This window comes from Haematobia irritans, chromosome 4, assembly GCF_050003625.1.
Source record: "Haematobia irritans isolate KBUSLIRL chromosome 4, ASM5000362v1, whole genome shotgun sequence".
Classification (NCBI taxonomy): domain Eukaryota; kingdom Metazoa; phylum Arthropoda; class Insecta; order Diptera; family Muscidae; genus Haematobia; species Haematobia irritans.
In genome coordinates, this window is record NC_134400.1 from 135724168 (window position 1) to 135747769 (window position 23602).

At 33.4% G+C, this 23602-nt stretch overlaps 1 protein-coding gene across 1 annotated transcript in view; it reads right to left on the bottom strand.

Moving 5' to 3' along the window:
* Positions 1-495: 495 nt before the first annotated feature.
* LOC142234050 (adipose-secreted signaling protein) overlaps positions 496-23602 on the bottom strand; it is a 68281-nt gene continuing 45174 nt past the window's right edge. Inside the window, exon 2 of the mRNA XM_075305121.1 lies at positions 496-1772. Coding sequence (XP_075161236.1) covers positions 1270-1772 — 503 coding nt within the window. The 3' untranslated portion in view covers positions 496-1269. The remainder of the gene's footprint in view (positions 1773-23602) is intronic.

Consider the following 23602-nt stretch of genomic DNA (forward strand, 5'->3'; position numbering starts at 1 on the left):
ATCGGGCTGTCACTTTAACCTAACCTACGTGGTTTATCTTCAATGCTTGTACGACCACGTTTAAATTCAGCAACCCAATTTTTTACTGTTGCATATGAAGAAGCACTTTCACCTAACACATTCATCATATCGTTATAAATTTCTTGTCCCGATAGACCTTTTATATGTAAATATTTAATGACAGCACGCATTTCTAATTTTTCCATTGTAAAAAAATTGCGGATGTGTCTTTTTTGAACACCTGTTTCGATATGAAGGAGTTGCAGGAGATCGAAACAAAATTTCACATGTGTTCATAACAGAGATGGAAGTTTCCAAAAACACTTAACTTTTTTCTGTTTATACCGCGCTTTTTGTGCTAGGCTAAGAAGTTTTCCTCGTAAATTGCAAACAACATCTGCTGCGCAACAAAATCAAATTTGCACAGTAGTTGCAGTGCAATATTGCGTTTCCAAAAAGTCCCTATTTCAACTATATTATTAATGAAATCTGAAATTATTATTAAATCGAATATCTTTATTGAATAAATTCATATATTCAAAGGTAAATGTGAAACTGAAGAGGTAAAAATACTTATTTTCTATAATGATTTTAAGTTTTTACAACTAATTGTTCATCATTTATTAAGGGATGGTTGAAAAAGTGAGGCCAATTGAATTTAAAGAATTAAGAATTAGATGTAAACATCCATTCATGGGTTTGTGGTCCTTAATTTTATATATTCATAAAATATTACATGTAAGTTGCAATTTAAAGTGGTGCTGTATAGCCTTTTGTTTTTGTAAATATTTCTTGTCTTTCATTATATAAACCTTAATGTTAAGGTTATTAGGGTAGTGATTAATATTCATTGAGATAATTTGTTTTTTTTTTTGTATTATAATGTACATGCCTGGCTTTTTTTATGTTTTGCAGTCCATACTCTAAACAATTCTATAAATAGTTTATATATGGGGACCTTTTATTATTATAAGTTTTTGTTTAAACAAAAAGAAAAAGTTAGAATTGGTATTTTTCAGTTGCATTGAACGTAGGCACATTTGAGTTTAAATAAAATGCCCCTAATAGGAGTTACTTACAAACTAATCAATAATAATTAAAATAATAAGAAACAAAAAATACTTTTCTACAGTCCATAGATAAAGTATAATAATTTATAAATTATCGCATATTATATTATATATAAATATTGTATAACTAAAACATATTATTTTTCTCATTCTCCATAGAAAATGTAAGCTCTCTTTCTTTTATCAATTGCTATGTGATTTATGATCCTTTTCCAAAGCCAGGAAAATCTGAAGCCTCTGATTCCTCATCTTTCTCTACACCTATACAGTGTATTCCAGTACGTAGCATAGGTGTACCTTTGCCTTTACCAAGAACCCGGGCCGAAATGACTAGCTTCAGCACTTCCTTATCATTATTCGAATTAACAATGTGCAATGTTTCCTTCAATAGCTTCTCTTTGTAGGCGAAGAATTCAATTTTCATTTCGTAGAAATCATGCTCATCATGCTTAATACCAGAGAATTCGGTTATACGACAATGCAAGTTAGGAACTGATGTAACATCCGGCTGAAATTGATTTAGTGAACTGCCTAAATCGCCAAATAAATTACTTGGCAGTTTTAAGTCTATGGTATATCGGTGATTAATCTGTAAGAATCCCAGACTGACAACAATTGTATCGCCCACTCGTTGATATGTTACACAGCTGTCATTTTCAAAATCATCCTTGAGACTGGCCACATCAAAGTGCACATGATGATCTATAATAAAGAAATTAAAAGAAAATTATGTTTAGATATTAGATATTATATTTTTGTGTAAAAGTATGTTTGTTTTTTTTTTTTTTTTATGGAAGAAGCCTAAACTTCAGAATGTGTGATCGATAGGATACCACGGTTGCCACTCGAGCCAAAAATAATCTACCAATATTTGGAGCAAATTTTATCAAAAAAATACCAAACAAAATACAGTCGAAGCTCTGTTTAACGAATATCCCATTTAGCGAAAATCCAATTTAACGAACGTCAAAATTCTTAACATTGAGTATTCTAAATAACGAACAATTGAACAAAATTTACGTTCGATTTAACGAAAAGGCTTTTAATCTTAAGAAAATAAACAACAAAAAATCAGCACTATTTGACGATTGTGAGAATGGCTTAAGTCCTTAGTACGGCATTCCCAAGATATTTAGATTCCATTAAAATGTTTGAAAACACATACTCAATGGCCGGGTAACTGGTAAAGTTAGGTTAGATAGAGTGGCGCAGCTTCGCTACGGGAAATGGATCTACAACAGAGCCACAGGACTACTCCCTGGTGTGAATAGACCAGTCCCAGTTCTGGCCGAAACGTATGGAAGGGACCGGTCACTTCAACACGGGTTTGTCATTGACGGGGATAAATTTACACTGCAGGCCACGGATTGGACTCATTCCAAACTACATAACCTGGGAGAACTTAGTAGGACTAGACAGGTCCTCATGAACCAATCTGGGACAAACCCTTAGGTACCGGTATTATTTTGATCATCCAAACTGCACCAGAAAGAAAAACTTTTGGACTATGTTGGCCCATGTCTAGATCAAATAAAATTTTAAAATAAAGAGAGTATAGAAATCAATAAAATATATGAAAATTTAAAAACTACGACAAACTCGAGCACTGGTACTAGTCCTGTGATAGGTTCGTTAGTGGCAATATTTCGTAGGATTGCCAGTTGAACAAGTGGTGAATTTTTCTCTTAATTCTATATTTAGCTCAATAACAAGGAACCTCCGTCTTATAGCTGAAGAGAAACTATAAAATACACAAGTATGTCAACATCATTAGTGAGAGGGATAAACTACCGCTGAAAAACTTTTTTGGTGCTCGGTCGAAACGGCAATCTAGCGTTGAGAGTACATCTATGCCGACAGGAGCAGCAGAGTAATGGTGTATGTAGGGCGTTTTAGGAAGATGTTACTATGAACACTACCTATGCCTGGCCTATCTTGAAACCGGGGACTGGAAACAAATTAGGCAATTCGTCTAAGAAGTTAAGAGCACACAAATTATGACATTGGTGTATATAGGCCCCCATACGACAACGAATCTTGGATCCTCTTTTCAATCTAACCTAACCTAGTTCAAGTTCATCAGGATTATTTTAAGTATTATTTTTTAAGTGTCTCTGTGCTTTAATTTTTTCAAATGATTATGAATTTTTACTCATCTGGTAAAAAAAAACTACGATTTTCAATAAAAGTTAACATTTAATATTCCCGTTCGATTTAACGAATTTTTCGAAATAACGAAAGAGCCTGACAATATATCGTTCGTTAAACCGAGCTTCGACTGTATTATTTTTTTGTCAATATTTTATTTCTATAGGAAATTTTGTCGAAATATTATCTCTATAGAAAATTTAGTAAAAATTTTATATCTATAGGAAATTTTATGAAAATGTTATTTTTAAAATGTCCCTGCAAAAAAAAATTGGAAGTTGTTCCACAAACATTTCTTTTAAAGCCCATCCCAGAATCCCCCATCGAGTTTTTTCAACTTCCGATGCAGTCCTTTTGGACAAGTCCACAAACATTTCTTCTAAAGCGCATCGTGGGTCCCTCCAATAATTTTTTTCCACTGCCGATGCAGTCCTTTTGGACAAGTGCACAGACATTTCTTCTAAAGCGCATCTTAGGATCCCCAATGATTTTTTCTACTTCCGATGCAGTCCTTGTGGACAAGTATTAGAAAGAACGCAATCAGGCTATTTTAAGTGCAAATTTTGTACAGTTAAATTTTACAAAAAAAAATAGAAAACTAATAAAAAAACTAAAAAAATTGAAATTAATAAAAAAAGTAAAAAAATAATAAAAAAAAATAAATTTCATCCCCGCTGGGATTTGAACCGGTGCCGTTTGACTTTTTCGCTTCCATGGAAGTTCTTTTGAAAAGGTTTTGCAAATTACGAAAATTTTTAATTTTTTTTTGTTGATTTTTAATGGAAAAAATATATTTATACGAAAATATATGCCGAAAATAAAATATAACAAGTATATACGGCCGTAAGTTCGGCTAGGCCGAATCTTATTTACCCTCCACCATGGATTGCGTAGAAGCTTCTACGAAAGACTGTCATCCAGAAATTTCAACTCACATGGTTGTTACATATCATATACTACCACCATGTACCAAATTTCAACAAAATCGGATGAATTTTGCTTCTCCAAAAGGCACCGGAGGTCAAATCTGTGGATCGGTTTATATGGGAGCTGTATATTATTATGGACTGATAGGAACCAATTCCTGCATGGTTGTTGGATACCCTATACTAACATAACGTACCAAATTTCAACCGAATGGGAAGAATTTTGCTCTTCCAAGGTGCTCCGGAGGTCAAATCTGGGGATCGGTTTATATGGCGCCTATATACAATTATGGACCGATATCGACCATATATTAACATCACGTACCAAATTTCAACTGAATCAGATAAATTTTGGTCTTCCAAGAGGCTCCGGAGGTCAAATCTGGTGATCGGTTTATATGGGGGCTATATATAATTATGGACCGATATAGACCAATTTTTGCATGGTTGTTAGAGACCATACAAACACCATGTACCAAATTTCAGCCGGAACGAATGAAATTTGCTTCTCTTAGAGGCTCCGCAAGCCAAATCGGGGGATCGGTTTATATGGGGGCTATATATAATTATGGACCGATATGGACCAATTTTTGCATGGTGGTTAGAGACCATATACTAACACCATGTACCAAATTTCAGCCGGATCGGATGAAAATTGTTTCTCTTAGAGGCTCTGCAAGCCAAATCTGGGGATCGGTTTATATGGAGGCTATATATAATTATGGACCGATGTGAACCAATTTTTGCATGGTTGTTAGAGACCATATACTAACACCATGTACCAAATTTCAACCGCATCGGATGAAATTTGCTTCTCTTAGAGGCCTCGCAAGCCAAATATGGGGGTCCGTTTATATGGGGGCTATACGTAAAAGTGGACCAATATGGCCCATTTGCAATACCATCCGACCTACATCAATAACAACTACTTGTGCCAAGTTTCAAGTCGATAGCTTGTTTCGTTCGGAAGTTAGCGTGATTTCAACAGACGGACGGACATGCTCAGATCGATTCAGTATTTCACCACGACCCAGAATATATATACTTTATGGTGTCTTAGAGCAATATTTCGATGTGTTACAAACGGAATGACAAAGTTAATATACCCCCCATCCTATGGTGAAGGGTATAAAAACGATGCATGACATAAAAAAATATTTTTTTAGAAAAATATTTGATAAAAATTATACCCTGTACCACAGTAGTAGTCAAGGGTATAAAAATTGCCGCTGGTGAGATTTGAACCTACGTTTCTTATTTTTTCCTTCATACTAATAAAGAACATCTCGAGAAGCAATTAGAATGTTATTCCTTGGTGTCGTATTACGATCATATCACAAACATTTGAATTGACCTTTCGACGCTTTATGTTCAATGGTGTTTGTGGCTGAGTGTGCTAAGGTGTTCTGTTATGGTGCCAGCAAACTCAGGTTCAACCCCTGGTCGGAGCGAAAAAGTTTTTCAAAAAGTAAAAATTAGATAATAGGAAAATAATTGTGTAATAAAACATATGGATGAAAAAAAGTTAAATTGGCTGAAAAAAAATTGTTTTTTTTTTCGCTTTTTAAATTTCTTCATTCAAATTAACTTCCAGGGCACAACTTCTAAAGCAATGCAAATGATGCAAAAAGGGAGTACTTCCGTCCTATGATAAGCCCATGTAAAATTCATTGGAGATGATCCAAGTTTGCACTACTTCCGGATTACAGATTGGGGATCCAAACTACTTTTTTGGAAGCTCTTTTTTGCTGGGGTCATCTCTATAGAAAATTTAGTCAAAATTTTATTTCTATAGGAAATTTTGTTAAAATTCTTTTTTTCATGCTATTCTAAGATATGTTTTTGGCTCACACACTGTTACAAAAATATGTTTTTCATATGTTCCGATATAAACAAAATGCGTTTCGGGCACAATTTTTAAACACAATATATTTAAGTGCAAACATGTAATGTTTTCAAACTAACAATAAATGTTTGGGACACATATGTTAATATGTTAGAATATATTATGTTTGGTGCATGAATGTTTCATAAAAATAATATGTGTGAATGTAAACATATATAAATTTACAAATTTCGAGTAAACATATATATGTTGTGATATTTTATTCAGAGAGCGACAGAGAGAGAGAGAGAGAGTACAGAGAATGAAATAGATATGGAAACCGGGAGAGTTGACGAAAGATATCAACATAACACAGCGAGAGAATCAAAAGAGAGCAATTTCTGTGAAACCGCTTGTATGTTGTTTCGGAAAACTGTTTTATAATAAGGCCAAAAAATTGATATGCTTAAGTCTAAATATTATTTAATTTGAATATTAGAATGAGTATTCGGAGTAAAGAGAATAGGCATTCGGAATCAAGAGAATAGACATTTGAAAAAAACAGCATGTATTTTCGCCTTGAGAGCAGCATTTTATGTATGTGTGGACATGTGTTTTGTTCATCACTTTGGCATTATGGGCAAAATTTTTTTCTTGGTTCGTTAAAAGAAATCGGAACGTACGAGGAGTAAGTTTAAATATTCAGGCAAAGGAAATTAAAAAAAAACGGTGGAAAATATACAAAAATTACAAAGGGATCTTCATAAAAATAACGAAAGGGCACTATACTCTTTTTAGAGTTGGGACAGTAAAATGAAAAAAGGAGGAAATAGTGAAAAATTAAACAGTAAAATGTATAAAAACAAAGTTTAGTTCCTCTTTATTAATAAGTAGTTCAAGAGGAGTTGACGGACACCTTAAAATATAAAAGCGGACATTGAGTTCGAGTGCAGCTAAAACAATTGAAAAAGTTTATTTCCTTTAAAATGAATTATTAATGAAAAGTAAAAGGCAAAACATCATTTTAGAGCGATAATGCCAACTTAATACCGGTCTTAAAGGTAAAGGTAAAAGTATTAAATGCATTTAAAATGGTGTTAAATGCTAGTAAAAAACTGTTCACGCCTAAATAAATGTATGTGTATATTATAAAATTATTTATGTATGTTTATACTCGACTCCACGTCTTCTATAAAGGGTGATAGGTCAAAATTTGGTCAAGGGAAAACGAAAAATCGGTGAAATCGTTTATTTAAAAAATCAAATTAAATTTCTTTTTCAAGTTCAATTAGTATAAAATTCAGGAAAAATATTCAGTTAGGCTTTCGCTTTTCCAAATCCGAATTGCCGGGCCTCACGCTTGACACCTGCCATCAGATTTTGTACAGCCACCTTGTCCACCTTCTTCGCCGCAGAAAGCCAGTTTGCCTTGAACTGCTGCTCGTCCTTAGCAGTTTTTCGTCTTCTTTAGGTTCCGCTTGACAATAGCCCAGTATTTCTCAATTGGGCGGAGCTCTGGCGTGTTGGGAGGGTTCTTGTCCTTGGGAACCACCTGCACGTTGTTGGTGGCGTACCACTCCATGGCCTTTTTAACGTAATGGCAAGATGCCAAATCCGGCCAAAACAGTACGGAACAACCGTGTTTCTTCAGGAAAGGCCACAGACGTTTATTCAAACACTCTTTCACGTAAATTTCTTGGTTGACAGTCCCGGAAGCTATGAAAATGCTGCTTTTCAAGCAACAGGTACAGATGGCTTGCCAAACCAGATATTTCTTTGCGAACTTTGACAGTTTTATGTGCTTGAAAATATCTGCTACCTTTCCCCTTCCTTTTGCCGTATAAAACTCCTGTCTCGGAAGCTGCTTGTAGTCGGCTTTGATGTAGGTTTCGTCGTCCATTAACACGCAGTCAAACTTCGTCAGCATCGTCGTGTACAGCCTCCGGGATCGCGCTTTGCCCGTCGTATTTTGTTTATCATGGCGATTTGGAGTCACTACCTTCTTGTAAGACGATAGTCGGGCTCGTTTTTTGGCTCGATGCACGGTTGTAGACGATACACCCAGCTTATTTGCGGCATCTCGGAGAGAGAGGTTAGGGTTTCGCTTGAAACTACCGGCAACTCTCTTTGTCGTCTCAGCGGCTTCCGGTTTTCGATTTCCCCCCGATCCAGACTTCCTGGCTGTCGACAAACGTTCCCCAAACACTTTAATTACATTTGTAACGGTTGATTTGGTAACTTTTAGCGATTTTGCCAGCTTTGCGTGCGAGTAGCTCGGATTTTCGCGATGCGCGAGCAAAATTTTGATACGCTGCTCTTCTTGCTTGGACGGCATTTTGACAACTGAAGAGTGAATTCCAAAATCAAAATAGGAGCAACATTTTACACACACACACCTTCAAAATGAGGGGTGTTCAGGTTTTTTAAATGCAAAATTGAAAGAAATACGTCAAGTTTATATTGACCAAATTTTGACCGTATCACCCTTTAAACTAAGCGTCCTAGAGCGAAAAGGACTTTACTTCGTAACCACCCCCAAAACATATGCGGCCCAAGTGTGGAGATTCAGTCAATTTGAAGAAGTTAACTCCTTGTTGAGATATTTTCTTAAAAAAATATTAGAACTACCAAGTCATACTCCAAATTATGCGCTCATGTTGGAAACAGGTGTAGACGATGGTCACCAATACACATTAGGTCTACATCTTTCATATATAGCAAAAACTTTATGTTTATATAACGATAGTAGACTTCCAAATAAGTTCACCAAACTGCATTTGCAAAGGGAATTATTTTGGGTTAAGGAAATAAAACTACATGCTGGTAGAATGGGCGTTGAATGGCCAGGTCAAAATATTATGTACAACGAATGGAAACGTTTTCAGTAGAAATTTGCTGGCAAAAACCAAAAACAATCTCATAACACATATTTCACATTTGGTGGAATTCTACCATCTGTGACAACCATGTCGTCGTTTGTGCGTTTACGGGCGGTCACAAGAATCAATGCCATCACTTAAGATGGAAAACTTCGAGTTACTTTTCGTAGGTTCAAATTCTCGTACCGGTTCTGCGTTGAATAAACACATTCTCAGTCTCTGAATTGCTCAACTGTCAAATTTTTCCTGTAAGAGAACATGCCCACTCAGAACAAAAAACCGCAGTAATTTAATGGTAGTTTAGAATATTTAATTGTCGGTGCCATGTTACAACCAAAAAAATACTTTCCTCCGGAACGAAATTTTAGACGAAATTGCCCTTTTTTATACAGTATTACCGTTTAGAGCAAATTAATCCCAATTTACCGATTCAACGATTGCCTCTAAAATTCTTAGTTTACTTTAAACGAAAAATTCGTTCTTCAGAAAAGAAAATTATTCTTTCAGTGTACGACTATGCGGTGGATGACCCCTCAAATCGATCGATTTGAGTGCTCAAAAATGCACTTGTGAGCCGATGCAACAAAATTTTCTATAGAAATAATATTTTGACAAAATTTTCTATGGAAATAAAATTTTGACAAAATGTTCTATAGAAATAAAATTGTGACAAAATTTTCTTTAGAAATAAAATTTTGACAAAACTTTTAATAGAAATGAAATTTTGACAAAATTTCCAATAGAAATGAAATTTTGACGAAATTTTCGATAGAAAAAATATTTTGAAAAAAATTTATTTTGACAAAATTTTCTATAGAAATAAAATTTTGACAAAATTTCCAATAGAAATATCATTTTGACAAAATTTTCTATAGAAATAACATTTTGACAAAATTTTCTATAGAAATAACATTTTGACAAAATTGTCTATAGAAATAAAATTTTGACAAAATTTTCTATAGAAATAAAATTTTGATAAAATTTTCTATAGAAATAAAATTTTGACAAAATTTTCTATAGAAATAAGATTTTAACAAAATTTTTAATAGAAATAAAATTTTGACAAAATTTCCAATAGAAATAAAATTTTGAGAAAATTTTCGATAGAAAAAATTTTTGAAAAGAATTTATTTTGACAAAATTTTCTATAGAAATAAAATTTTGATAAAAAATTCTATAGAAATAAAATTTTGACAAAATTTTCTATAGAAATAAAATTTTGAGAAAATTTTCTATAGAAATAAAATTTTAACAAAATTTTCTATAGAAATAAAATTTTGACAAAATTTTCTATAGAAATAAAATTTTGACAAAATTTTCTATAGAAATAAAATTTTGACAAAATTTTCTATAGAAATAAAATTTTGACAAAATTTTCTATAGAAATAAAATTTTGACAAAATTTTCTATAGAAATAAAATTTTGACAAAATTTTCTATAGAAATAAAATTTTGACTAAATTTTCTATAGAAATAAAATTTTGACAAAATTTTCTATAGAAATAAAATTTTGACAAAATTTTCTATAGAAATAAAATTTTGACAAAATTTTCTATAGAAATAAAATTTTGACAAAATTTTCTATAGAAATAAAATTTTGACAAAATTTTCTATAGAAATAAAATTTTGACAAAACTTTCTATAGAAATAAAATTTTGACAAAACTTTCTATAGAAATAAAATTTTGACAACATTTTCGATAGAAATAAGATTTTGACAAAATTTTCGATAGAAATAAAATTTTGACAAAAATGTCGATAGAAACAAGATTTTGACAAAATTTTCGATAGAAATAAAATTTTGACAAAATTTTCGATAGAAATAAAAAAATTTTCTATAGAAATAAAATTTTTAAAAAAATTTTCAATAGAAATAAGATTTTGACAAAATTTTCGATAGAAATAAAATTTTGAAAAAAAAAATATTTGACAAAATTTTCTATAGAAATAAAATTTTGACAAAATTTTCTATAGAAATAAAATTTTGACAAAATTTTCTATAGAAATAAAATTTTGACAACATTTTCTGTAGTAATAAAATTTTGCTAAAATTTTCGTTAGAAATAAAATTTTGAAAAAAAATTCTATAGAAATTAAATTTTGAAAATTTTCGATAGAAATAAGATTTTGACAACATTTTCTATAGTAATAAATTTTTGATAAAATTTTCTTTAGAAATAAAATTTTGAAAAAAAAAATTCTATAGAAATAAATTTTGAAAAAAATTTCTATAGAAATTAAATTTTGAAAAAATTTTCTATAGAAATAACATTTTTATAAAATTTTCTATAGAAATAAAATTTTTATAAAATTGTCTATAGAAATAAAATTTTGACAAAATTTTCTATAGAAATAAAATGTTGACAAAATTTTCTATAGACGTGAAAAAAAATCTATAAATTCAATACCTTTAAAAAATTTAAATTTTGTCCATTGTCAGTAGTGGACGAGTAAGTTCTCCTTGTTAGTAAAAGTGATAACTTTCCCTTGCTGGTACAAGCTAAGTCGTTTAACCATTTAAACTTCGATTTTCAATTCAATGTATATTTATGCACCCAAAAAATGTTCGCTAGTGGGAGAGATCATAATAGTGAATATTCTGAAATAAACTTCTAAAATAAAATAATAAATCATTTATTTCGAAGAAATAAACATTTTTTCATACTAAACAGAAACACTTGATCAAAAAACTTTCAATATATTTTTTTAATTTGGTAGATGTTTGGTAAGAGTTTCTTCACATTTTGGTAGATTTTTTTGGCATGCGTTGTAACCGTGATGTTGGGCCCAGTAATGCCTAAACAATCTCACGATACCTCACATGACAATCTTGCAATATCTGTGCACAGCATCAATGGTTTCCGGAACAACAATTGATTTTGGACGCACTTCACGAAATCTTGTCTTGGAGTGCATTAAAACCTCGGACATGTTCACGATTTAATTCTATTTTTTGGGCTAGATGAATCTTTTAAGATTCCTTAAGCAACAGCGGTCGTATGTCTAAACGTTCTGTGTACGTATAACCTCAAAAATGTCAAAGCTTTACAATAGAGCTGTCAGTTGGCAGATTGCAGCACTAGGGTTGTTCAATCCCACCTTGTAAAAGTCAACTCTCGTAATAGAATAATATACACAAGAGTGTATGCAATAATTGAAAAGTAATTCAAATATATATAGTTAGCACTTGTCACTGTTAGTTTGAAACGAAATGAATTATTGCAATAAGAAACAAGTGAGTAAAGTAGAAAGTCGGGCGGGGCCGACTATATCATACCCTAAACCACCCCTACTGAATTAGTAAACGTTGTTTGTGGGGTATCAATGGTACAGGTTTGGGAAAAACCCGCATTTCCATATTTAAGAACATTGATGGGTACATGGTTATGGAAGTTTTATCAGAATCTGAACAGAAATGTCTGATATTAGGAGCTATAGTTGATTCTGAACCTGCAGAGTTAGTATGCCACTAATATTGAGTCCATTATTAAAAAAGAGGAAATCGCTCAGTTAGTGCGGTAATAAATCCAAATTTCCGAAAATAGGGCAATAGATTTATGTGAGAGCTGCAAGATGGTTGGATGGACGCACGTTTCGGAATTACACATTCCTCATCAGCATCCTCTACTTGCAGCAAAACTATCAACCAATTGGTCAAAAATAAGGTTATAAGAGGCAAATTTTTGAAAACCCATTTGTCGAAATCGGGCGATACATATATATGGGAGCTATATCTAAATTTGATCCAATTTCTCCCAAATTCAATAGCGTTCGTCTCTGTACCAAAGAACCGGCAAATACCAAATTTCATCAAAATCTGTTAATAATTGCGACCGGAATCCTGCGAACAACAAATACATGGACGGACAGACGGACGGACACCAAGCGCTAGATCGACTCAGGAGGTGGTTCTGAGTCGATCGGTATATATTTTATGGGGTCTAAAATCAATATTTCTGGTAGGCACATTTTTTGGCAGATCAAAGTTATTATACCCTGACCACTATGTGGTTTAGGGTATAAAAATGCATAGCTAGAAGCAATTGATTACAACACCAACCTATTCTTATCTTGAGACTTAAAGATATAAATAATTTGAAATAAAAAAATTATTTATTGCATGTACACGACTATGTGTATTAAATGAGCGAATCTGTTTTGTAATAATATGCTAAGGCCTTACAAAGGCAAAGGCCTTAAAAACTGTCAGACATCTTCTTTTTGCACTCGCCATAAAAACAGAACAATGATGTTGGCGTCAATATCGACAAGTGCTTATTTACACCAATATTGATTAAACAGACGCAAACATTTTTATTCAATGAATTGATGTCTGGATGATGGTTATTGGATATGGTTTGGAGCACGTTTAAAAGATTCGATACTTTGAATATATTCTCAAATAGAATGGAAATAAAAATGACCCACTTTCATTAGCGCTTTAATATACACTTGAACTTTCTCACAGGAAAATTTACATTTGTTTTGTTAGCAATAAATTGTTGAACAAAACAAAAATAAATACAATAATGATAAATAAAGCAAATGCTACAAAATTAATTTGGGCATACATTCATGATTCGAACCACTTACGCTTAATGGTACGCGTAAATAAATGGAGAGAGGGAGAAAAGTTGTCATGAACAGTGATTTGTTACACGCAAAGAATTGCGTTACGGAACGAAATTTCAGACAAACGTATTTTCCTTTTGTTGACAGTATTTACGACTAGGTTGGTTAGGTTAGGTCCAAAAATAACATATTTCAGGTGATCATATTAGGTTAGGTTAGGTTAAAGTCGCAGCCCGATTAAGTTTCAGGCTCATTTAGACTATTCAGTCCATTGTGATACCACATCAACTAAAAGTACCTATTACATACTTCTACCCAGCAAAAAAAGCGTCGCCAAATGAAAATGTTCTTTTTGGATCCGGAAGTGGTGCAAAATTGACGCAGAAGCGATGAATTTAACATGGGCTTGTCATAGGACGGAAGTCCTCCATTTCAACAGCCGTTGCTCTCAATTTGCATCACCTCTTTAGGTGTGATCCGAATTTAATTTTTTGGATGTAAATTAAAAAATTCTGTGATATTTTGTCAAATAAATAATTTTTATAATTTTTTATAATTTTTAATGGATTCTTCAAATATTTTAAAAAATGCACAATTTTTCAGATTGGATTTAGCATTTTTTTCGACAAAATTTAAATAATTTGTACCATTTTATCAGAAAAATAATTTATTAAAAATAACATATTTCAGGTGATCATATTAGGTTAGGTTAGGTTAAAGTCGCAGCCCGATTAAGTTTCAGGCTCATTTAGACTATTCAGTCCATTGTGATACCACATCAACTAAAAGTACCTATTACATATGGACACTTCTACCCAGCAAAAAAAGCGTCGCCAAATGAAAATGTTCTTTTTGGATCCGGAAGTGGTGCAAAATTGACGCAGAAGCGATGAATTTAACATGGGCTTGTCATAGGACGGAAGTCCTCCATTTCAACAGCCGTTGCTCTCAATTTGCATCACCTCTTTAGGTGTGATCCGAATTTAATTTTTTGGATGTAAATTAAAAAATTCTGTGATATTTTGTCAAATAAATAATTTTTATAATTTTTTATAATTTTTAATGGATTCTAACGCTTCTCGGAAACGTTTGACTTCAAATATTTTAAAAAATGCACAATTTTTCAGATTGGATTTAGCATTTTTTCCGACAAAATTTAAATAATTTGTACCATTTTATCACTTCTTACTCTGTTTTTAACCTATTTGAAACAAAAAAAGTTGAAATTACCCATTAAAAATATGAAAAAAGTATGTTATAAAAAATTGAATTAAAAGAACTTCCTGGGTAGTTAAAATAAAGAACATCATTAGGAGTGCATCTTCTGGAAGTTCTTTTAAAGTTGTGCCTTTTTTTTGCTGGGTAGTTTTAACCGCTGAACCTTCTCGATTATTTTCTTCCGTTGAACCAACCAGATTGTTCCAAAAACATTAGCAGACTGCTTAACCCTCTAATGCCCCAATTTTTTTGCCAGCTGATTAAATTTCCAATGTTAACGACACAAAAGCAAGAAAACTAAATAAGAAAAATTTATAGGGTAAAATTCAGTATATGCAGCAAAGCCTCTTGAACAGTTTAAACTAAGTTTTCTTATTATTTTACCCATTTTTGTTGTCTTAAAGTGCGTTTTACTAAAAGCTTCCTTATTAAATGAAGCCCGCCTAAAGGCGGGATTGGGCATTAGAGGGATAAGTTGACGTTTTCCAGGTCCGCTAGTAATATAAAGCTATATGCCCCTAAATTGGCATTCAATAACGTCCATCCAGGCTCGATATTAAATGGACTGACAACTCTGAATGTTGATCCAGGTATACTTAGGCTGTTAGACGAACTTCTAATGAAGAGACATATTTCAGCCACACTAGGACAAGCAAACATACAAAGGCATGTGAACAGAGGCACTCCCCAAGGAGGAGTTCTATCACCTCTTCTTTGGAATGTTGCTATAAACAACCTTGTGGTTTCCCTAGAAAAAGAAAGGATAAAAGTGGTGGCATACGCAGATGATGTGGCGCTAGCGGTCAAGGGAAAAGTCGCATCCACATATTATACAGAGAAACCTCCGGATGACTGAGAAATGGACGAAAGAGAATGGTCTTGGGGTAAATCCTGCAAAGACAGAACTAGTCATGTACTGCAAAGATCGCAAAACTCCCACGGTTAAGCCAATATCCTTAGGGGGTATTGAAATCCCCTTTGGTGAGTGTGCAAAATACCTTGGCGTTATTTTAGACAGAAAGCTGAACTTTAAGCTTAATATTGAAGAAAGGGCAAGAAAAGCAACGGTAGCTTTGTACTCGTGTAAAAAGGCAATAGGAAAAATGTGGCGACTAAAAACGAAAATTGTGCATTAGCTACTCGGCAGTAGTTAGACCTAAATATAATGCTATATGGTGTTATAGTCTGGTGGCCGGCACTTCAGCAGCCGACAAGTATAGACAAAGTTCAGCATATGGCGTGCTTGTGTATCTCAGGCGCATTCAGTAAGACAGGAACAAATTCCCTTAATGTCATGCTGCATCTATTGCCTTTAGACATTGTGGCCAAACAGTCGGCTGCAACAACGGCTGTGCGGTTGCGTGAGCTATCGTTGCGGTCGGAAAAAAGTTACGGCCACTGTTCGGTCCTCAAAATAATGCCAGATGTGCCAAACGTAGTTGATTACACTCTGGCGAAACTACTTTTCGACATAAAGTTTGAAACTCTAATTTCCAACAGTGAGACGTGGTGCACATAAAATTCGCTTACACCTTAAGGTGAGTACTATGTTCGAGTTTTTCACCAAAACACTAAATGAAAAGTGCAAAAATATATATGAAGACGATAACATTTTTATCAAGTCTCGGCAAATTATGGATGGAAAAGATCCAAGGAATTGATTGCAAATAATTTTATGTTTCTAAATTAGTTAATTAAAAAAAGTAACCGTGAAAACAAGCTGGTTTTCAGCTTGAAAACGGAACATTGTACTCAGCTTTACACAAAATGCAAGACACTCACACAAGAGGTGTTTAATTGATTCCTTTTCCTCCACATCATTACAGTTCATACAATAGTCATTATAACAGGTTGGCTGATAAATCCTCGGTCTGACACATAGATGGCGTCGCTAGTATTAAATGCATAAAGGGTGATACGGTCAAAATTTGGTCAATATAAACTTGACGTATTTCTTTCAATTTTGCATTTAAAAAACCTGAACACCCCTCATTTTGAAGGTGTGTGTGTGTGTGTAGAATGTTGCTCCTATTTTGATTTTGGAATTCACTCTTCAGTTGTCAAAATGTCGTCCAAGCAAGAAGAGCAGCGTATCAAAATTTTGCTCGCGCATCGCGAAAATCCGAGCTACTCGCACGCAAATCTGGCAAAATCGCTAAAAGTTACCAAATCAACCGTTACAAATGTAATTAAAGTGTTTGGGGAACGTTTGTCGACAGCCAGGAAGTCTGGATCGGGGGGAAATCGAAAACCGGAAGCCGCTGAGACGACAAAGAGAGTTGCCGGTAGTTTCAAGCGAAACCCTAACCTCTCTCTCCGAGATGCCGCAAATAAGCTGGGTGTATCGTCTATAACCGTGCATCGAGCCAAAAAACGAGCCGGACTATCGACTTACAAGAAGGTAGTGACTCCAAATCGCGATGATAAACAAAATACGACGGCCAAAGCGCGATCCCGGAGGCTGTACGCGACGATGCTGACGAAGTTTGACTGGGTGGTAATGGACGACGAAACCTACGTCAAAGCCGACTACAAGCAGCTTCCGGGACAGGAGTTTTATACATCTGTACCTGTGGCTTGAAAAGCAGCATTTTCATAGCTTCCGGGACTGTCAACCAAGAAATTTACGGGAAAGAGTGTTTGAATAAACGTCTGCTGCCTTTCCTGAAGAAACATGGTTGTTCCGTACTGTTTTGGCCGGATTTCGCATCTTGCCATTACCGTAAAAAGGCCATGGAGTGGTACGCCGCCAACAACGTGCAGGTGGTTCCCAAGGACAAGAACCCTCCCAACACGCCAGAGCTCCGCCCAATTGAGAAATACTGGGCTATTGTCAAGCGGAACCTAAAGAAGACCAAAAAACTGCTAAGGACGAGCAGCAGGTCAAGGCAAACTGGCTTTCTGCGGCGAAGGTGGACAAGGTGGCAAAATCTGATGGCAGGTGTCAAGCGTGAGGCCCGGCAATTCGGATTTGGAAAAGCGAAAGCCTAACTGAATATTTTTCCTGAATTTTATACTAATTGAACTTGAAAAAGAAATTTAATTTGATTTTTTAAATAAATGATTTCACCGATTTACACGCGTTTTCCCTTGACCAAATTTTGACCGTATCACCCTTTATTATTTTTATATAGTGCCAACCTTCAAATAATTCATGTCAAAATTTGACGTCTGTAAGTCAAATAGTTTGTGAGATAGAGCGTCTTTTATGAAGCAAAAACTGGGCTTGATAATGAGATTCCGGACTCTGCCCCACACTGAAAAAAATATTGACCTAATAAGGAAGATTAGGCAACTTAAATTTTAGGACTCGAAATTTACGCAATGCTAAGGACAAATTTCTTTAAAATAATGACATTTTAATTAAAAGAAGGTTTATAATCCTTGCTTCAAAAATTTTTTTCATTAAATTTAGGACTCAAATCTTGAAATTTCGCGTCCCTCGGTCGAAGTTGTAGATCTTTGAAGTAAGGCAAATGTTCCTTCAAATAAAGAAAAACATTTTTAATTTAAAGAAATCGTCTTTAACTCAACTGACATATTGCATTTTTGAATTTAAGATAAAAACGCTTCAAATATAGGCTAAGACTTATTTTAAGGATTTGCATCTTTGGTTTAAAGTTTATTTTAGCATTAAGAAAATAGTTGTTACTTTGAAGTACTTGGCATAATTTGGATTTTGAAACTGGAATTTGTTTGTACATGAATACCTTTATTAATATATCGCAAACAGAGAGTAAAAATTCCATGAATGAGATCTGTATCCAATTTTAATTTTATTGATCCTAAATTTAAAGCTACACGGATGAAAAAGACTGTTTTTCATATGTTTGGCTATAAACATTATATGTTTGGAACACAAATTTTTAAACACAATATTTTTGAGTGCAAGCATATAATATTCATAAACTAGCATAACACACAGAAAAAAATATCACCAAAATATTTCCAATTAAAAAGTTAATTGAAGTTGAAAATGTTTTCAATTAATAAATTAATTGATACAATTAACTTTTTAATCATGATAGAAACATTAAGTTAATTAAGCCAATGATTGAAAATTTTAAAATTTTTAATTAAAAAATTAATTGATACAATTAACTTTTTAATCAATTTCGGAAGACTAATTCAGTTAAAAAAAGTGCTGATTTTTTTAATTTTTAATTAAAAATGTATTTCAAACAATCATTTGTTAATCCAAATAAAAACTCTAAGTCAATTCAGACAGTAATTAAAAATAGTTACCTTTTTTAAATAATAAATTAATTGAGTTTTGCAATCAACATCAATTAAATTTTTAATTGAATCAATTAAAAAATTAATTGAAATTTGCTGAAAAAATCAATTAATTCTTTAATCAAGAATTTTTTCTATGCCCAATTAAAACTGTGATTGATACTATCATTTTCGTGATTGAAGACATTTCAATTAAAAAATTAATTGGATCAATTAATTTGGTGATTGAATCAGAAAAAAATTTTTTTGTGTGCATGTTTGGGACATATATGTTAATATGTTAGAAAATATTATGTTTGGGACATAAAATGTTTGTAAATATAATATGCTTGGATGCAAACATATATTAATTTAGAAATAGCCTATAAACATATATGTGTTTAGTAGCTTGGAGCGCTATTTAACAGGGAGCGATATTGAATTAAGTTGGTGGTTGTTGCTTGTTATTACAAAATTAACATTTTATTTTTCCTTGGGCAATTGATCAGCTACTTCTTTGATCCTTACAAACTGTGTGGTCCGCTGTTCAAATCCCCGTCCGGCAAAAGGTAAAATTAAAATAAAAAAAAATCATAAAATTGAATAATTTCTTCTACAATGTTTGTATTACAGAAAAAAGTGCTAAGAACTAAAAAAATCTCGTGGAAGTGAGAAAGATGTCGGGGAATATACAATTGGGCAGAAACAAAATTTTGAGCATTCAGGTCGAAAACCTATGTTTTTAGCACCTATATTACCTGTTTATTTTCATAATTCATTATGATTGTAAATATATAAATAAATAAATAAAATTTTGAGCACAATATTGTTTGGGAGAATTTTTTTTAAGCATATAATATTTTTGGGTGCAAAATGCTTCCAAACATATTATATGGTCACATAATAACATATTGTTTTTTGGAAGACAACATTATTGAATTTGGATGCAAAAATACAAAATGTTTGGAACTTAGACTACCCAAACATATATTGTTTAGACCAATATGCTTTCAAACATATTATATATTGGTGGAGATCAAACATATAAATGTTTGGGCAATACCCAAAAATGTATATGCTTGAAGCAAAATATGTTTGGGAGTATATGTTACTGAAGCGATTTTTAAAGAAGCCGCATCTTTGGCTCGGAATCAATACCAAAATCCTTAAAGGAAGGTCAAAATAGTTGGATCCAAGTAAACTTTTTTTTTGAGTGCAGGGAAATCAACAATAATTGATTGATATGCAAAATTCAAGCGTGGTGAAATGAGCACGGAGGACGGTGAACGCAGTGGACGCCCGAAAGAGGTGGTTACCGACGAAACCATCAAAAAAATCCACAAAATGATTTTGAATGACCTTAAAATGAAGTTGATAGCAGAGGCCTTAAAGATATCAAAGGAACGTGTTGGTCATATCATTCATCAATATTTGGATATGCGGAAGCTCTGTGCAAAATGGGTGACGCGCGAGCTCACATTTGACCAAAAACAACAACGTGTTGATGATTCTGAGCGGTGTTCGCAGCTGTTAACTCGTAATACACCCGAGTTTTTCCGTCGATATGTGACAATGGATGAAACATGGCTCCATCACTACACTCAAATGTGTTTTTTTTTGTTAGACCGGAGACTTATTAGCCAACCTGTTATATATGGGAGCTATAGCTAAATATGAACCGATTTCCATGATATTTTGCACATTTAGTTAGTGCTTAGATTACATTTAGCCACCTTTGAGTAAGATCGGTTGATAAGTAAGGGTTTTGAGACCAAATTTGGGAAAATCGGGCGATACATATATATGAGAGCTATATCTAAATCTGAAGCGATTTGGATGAAATTTTGCAGACTTGAAGGGCTATAAAAAAAATTACCTTTTGCCAAATTTGGTGACGATCCGTTTAAAAAAAGCGCAACGTGACCCCATTTGTCGAAATCGGGCGATACATATATATGGGAGCTATATCTAAATTTGATCCGATTTCTTCCAAATTCGTCGTCGTTCGTCCTTGTGCCCAAAAAGTCCCTGTACCAAATTTCATCAAAATCGGTTAATAATTGCGACCGGAATCCTGTGAACAACAAATACATGGACAGACGGACGGACACCAAGCGCTAGATCGACTCAGGAGGTGATTCTGAGTCGATCGGTATATATTTTATAGGGTCTAAAATCAATATTTCTGGTAGGCACGTTTTTTGGCAGACCAAACTCATTATACCCTGACCACTATGTGGTTTAGGGTATGAAATATGGAAAGCGAGTTATAAAAAAATTGAATTAAAAGAACTTCCTGTGTAGTTAAAATAAGAACATATTTGGAAGGGCTTTTAAAGTTATGCCTTTGGATCGCAATTTACACAATATTAAGAAAACAAAATTTCTTTAAAATAATGTAATTAAACTTTAAAAGAAGTAATTAAACTTTGCTTCAAAAATTTGCTACATAAAATTTGTTTCATTTAAATGAATTTCCGAAATTTGCGTCCCTCTATTAAAGTCGTATGCCTCTAAACTAAGGAAAATTTTTCTTAAACTAAAGATAAACATTTTTGATATAAAAAATGTCTTAAAAGTAACTAATATATTGAGTCTTTAGATTTAAGATAAAAATACTTCAAATATCGGAAGCCGCATCTTTGGCTCGGAATTAATAGCAAAATTCTTAATGCAAGGTCAAAATCTTTGAATCCAAGTAAACTTTTTTTTTGAGTGTGGTATGTATCAATTGAAAACAATTAAAAAATATCATGTAATATGTGTGGAAAATTACACTGTTTCAGCGGTAAGCATGACGTGACGTAATTTACGTCGTTGAAACCTATTGTATAATTAATTAATAATATTAAGCAACAAATAAATTCACCATCTCGTGAAAGCAAAGATGAACTAAACTAGCGACTACGAGTAAGTCATTATATCATTACATGTATTAAGATACATTAAATGTTCCTCTTACAACAGTTTTGAATGCGCATCATACATAGATGGTAAATGTATATCTAAAAAAGAATATCTAAACGGCACTCGTCGGATTAACTTTCATGGGGATTGAGGTCGGGATATACACTGTGGCTGATATGGGATTGCAATCAATTTTAGATTGCTGGAAAACCACATGTAGCTATCGTTAGAGCCCTCCAACATACCAACGAAAATAATCGGGTTTACTTGCCCACTCGACCGTGTGGAGTCGAAATAAATGTCGAGTATTATCGGGAAAATTGTCATAAAGACAGTATTGGAGCCCTGCACTGAAAAAAATATTGTCGTGAGGTCAAAGATTTCATGTCTTTCAAATACGAATGTAAATTTTGCTTAGCATAGAAGACGCATTTCTCTAAAATAAAGTCATTTTCCTTGTCCAAAAGTCGATAAACTTTTCAATGAAGTCGTATTGTCCTCATAATTAAGTGATTTCACTTAAAAATGGGTATCATAACATGAAAGAAAAAAACTGTTTGGGCTAAGGTCAACTTGACTTTAATAATTCAGAAAAATTCTTTAAATTTAATGAAAGCGTCTTGAAATTTGTTGTCTTTTTTCATCTTTACTACAAAGCAAAAAATCGTTAAAAAGTAGGACATATTTTTCAACACTTTATTTTAAAGACGTTTTTACTTGTAACCTAGCATAATTTCTACTCGAAGTCGAGTCTTAATTTGGAAAATAAAGTTGTCATTAACTCGTTTTTAAAGGACTTTAATAGCATACGAAGAAAAAAAGTTGAAAAAGCGAAAAATTAAAATTTGCTTCATAGAAGTAAGTACACAAAACCCAAATTTAAAAGAGAATTGTGTCCTAAAAATATCCTTACTTGTATTCTCCGCGTCTTTGTCTCGGAATCAATACCAACATTTTTAAAGTAAAGACAAAATCTTTGGAACCGGGCATGCCTTTTTTTCAGTATAGGCAGACAAATATTTCGGCAGCAGACAATGGATATTCTAACAGAACTTAGCACCATCGCACCCATAATGTGTCAATCAAGAACAAGTATATACGGCCGTAAGTTCGGCCAGGCCGAAGCTTATGTACTCTCCATCATGGATTGCGTAGAAACTTCTTCTAAACACTGCCATCCAGAATCGAATTACTTAAGTTGCGGTAACGCTCTAGTGGCAACCATGATTATGAACCGATATGGACCAACTTTTGTGTGATTGGACCAATTTTGGTATGGTTGTTAGCGACCATATACTAACACCACGTTCCTAATTTGAGCCGGATCGGATGAATTTTGCTCCTCCAAGAGGCTCCGGAGGTCAAATCTGGAGAACGTTTTATATGGGGGCTATATATAATTATGGACCGATATGGACCAATTCTGCCACGGTTGTTAAAGATCATATACTAACACCATGTTCCAAATTACAACCGGATTGGATGAAATTTGCTTCTCTTGGAGACTTCGCAAGCAAATCTGGGGATCGGTTTATATGGGGGCTATATATAATTATGAACCGATGTGGACCAATTTTTGCATGGTTGTTAGAGACCATATACCAATATCATGTACCAAATTTCAGGCGGATCGGATGAAATTTGCTTCTCTTTGAGGCTCCGCAACCCAAATCTGGGGATCGGTTTATATGGGGGCTATATATAATTATGGACCGATGTGGACCAATTTTTGCATGGTTGTTAGAGACCATATACCAACACCATATACCAAATTTCAGCCGGATCGGATGAAATATGCTTCTGTTAGAGGCTCCACAAGCCAAATCTGAGAGTCCCTTTATATG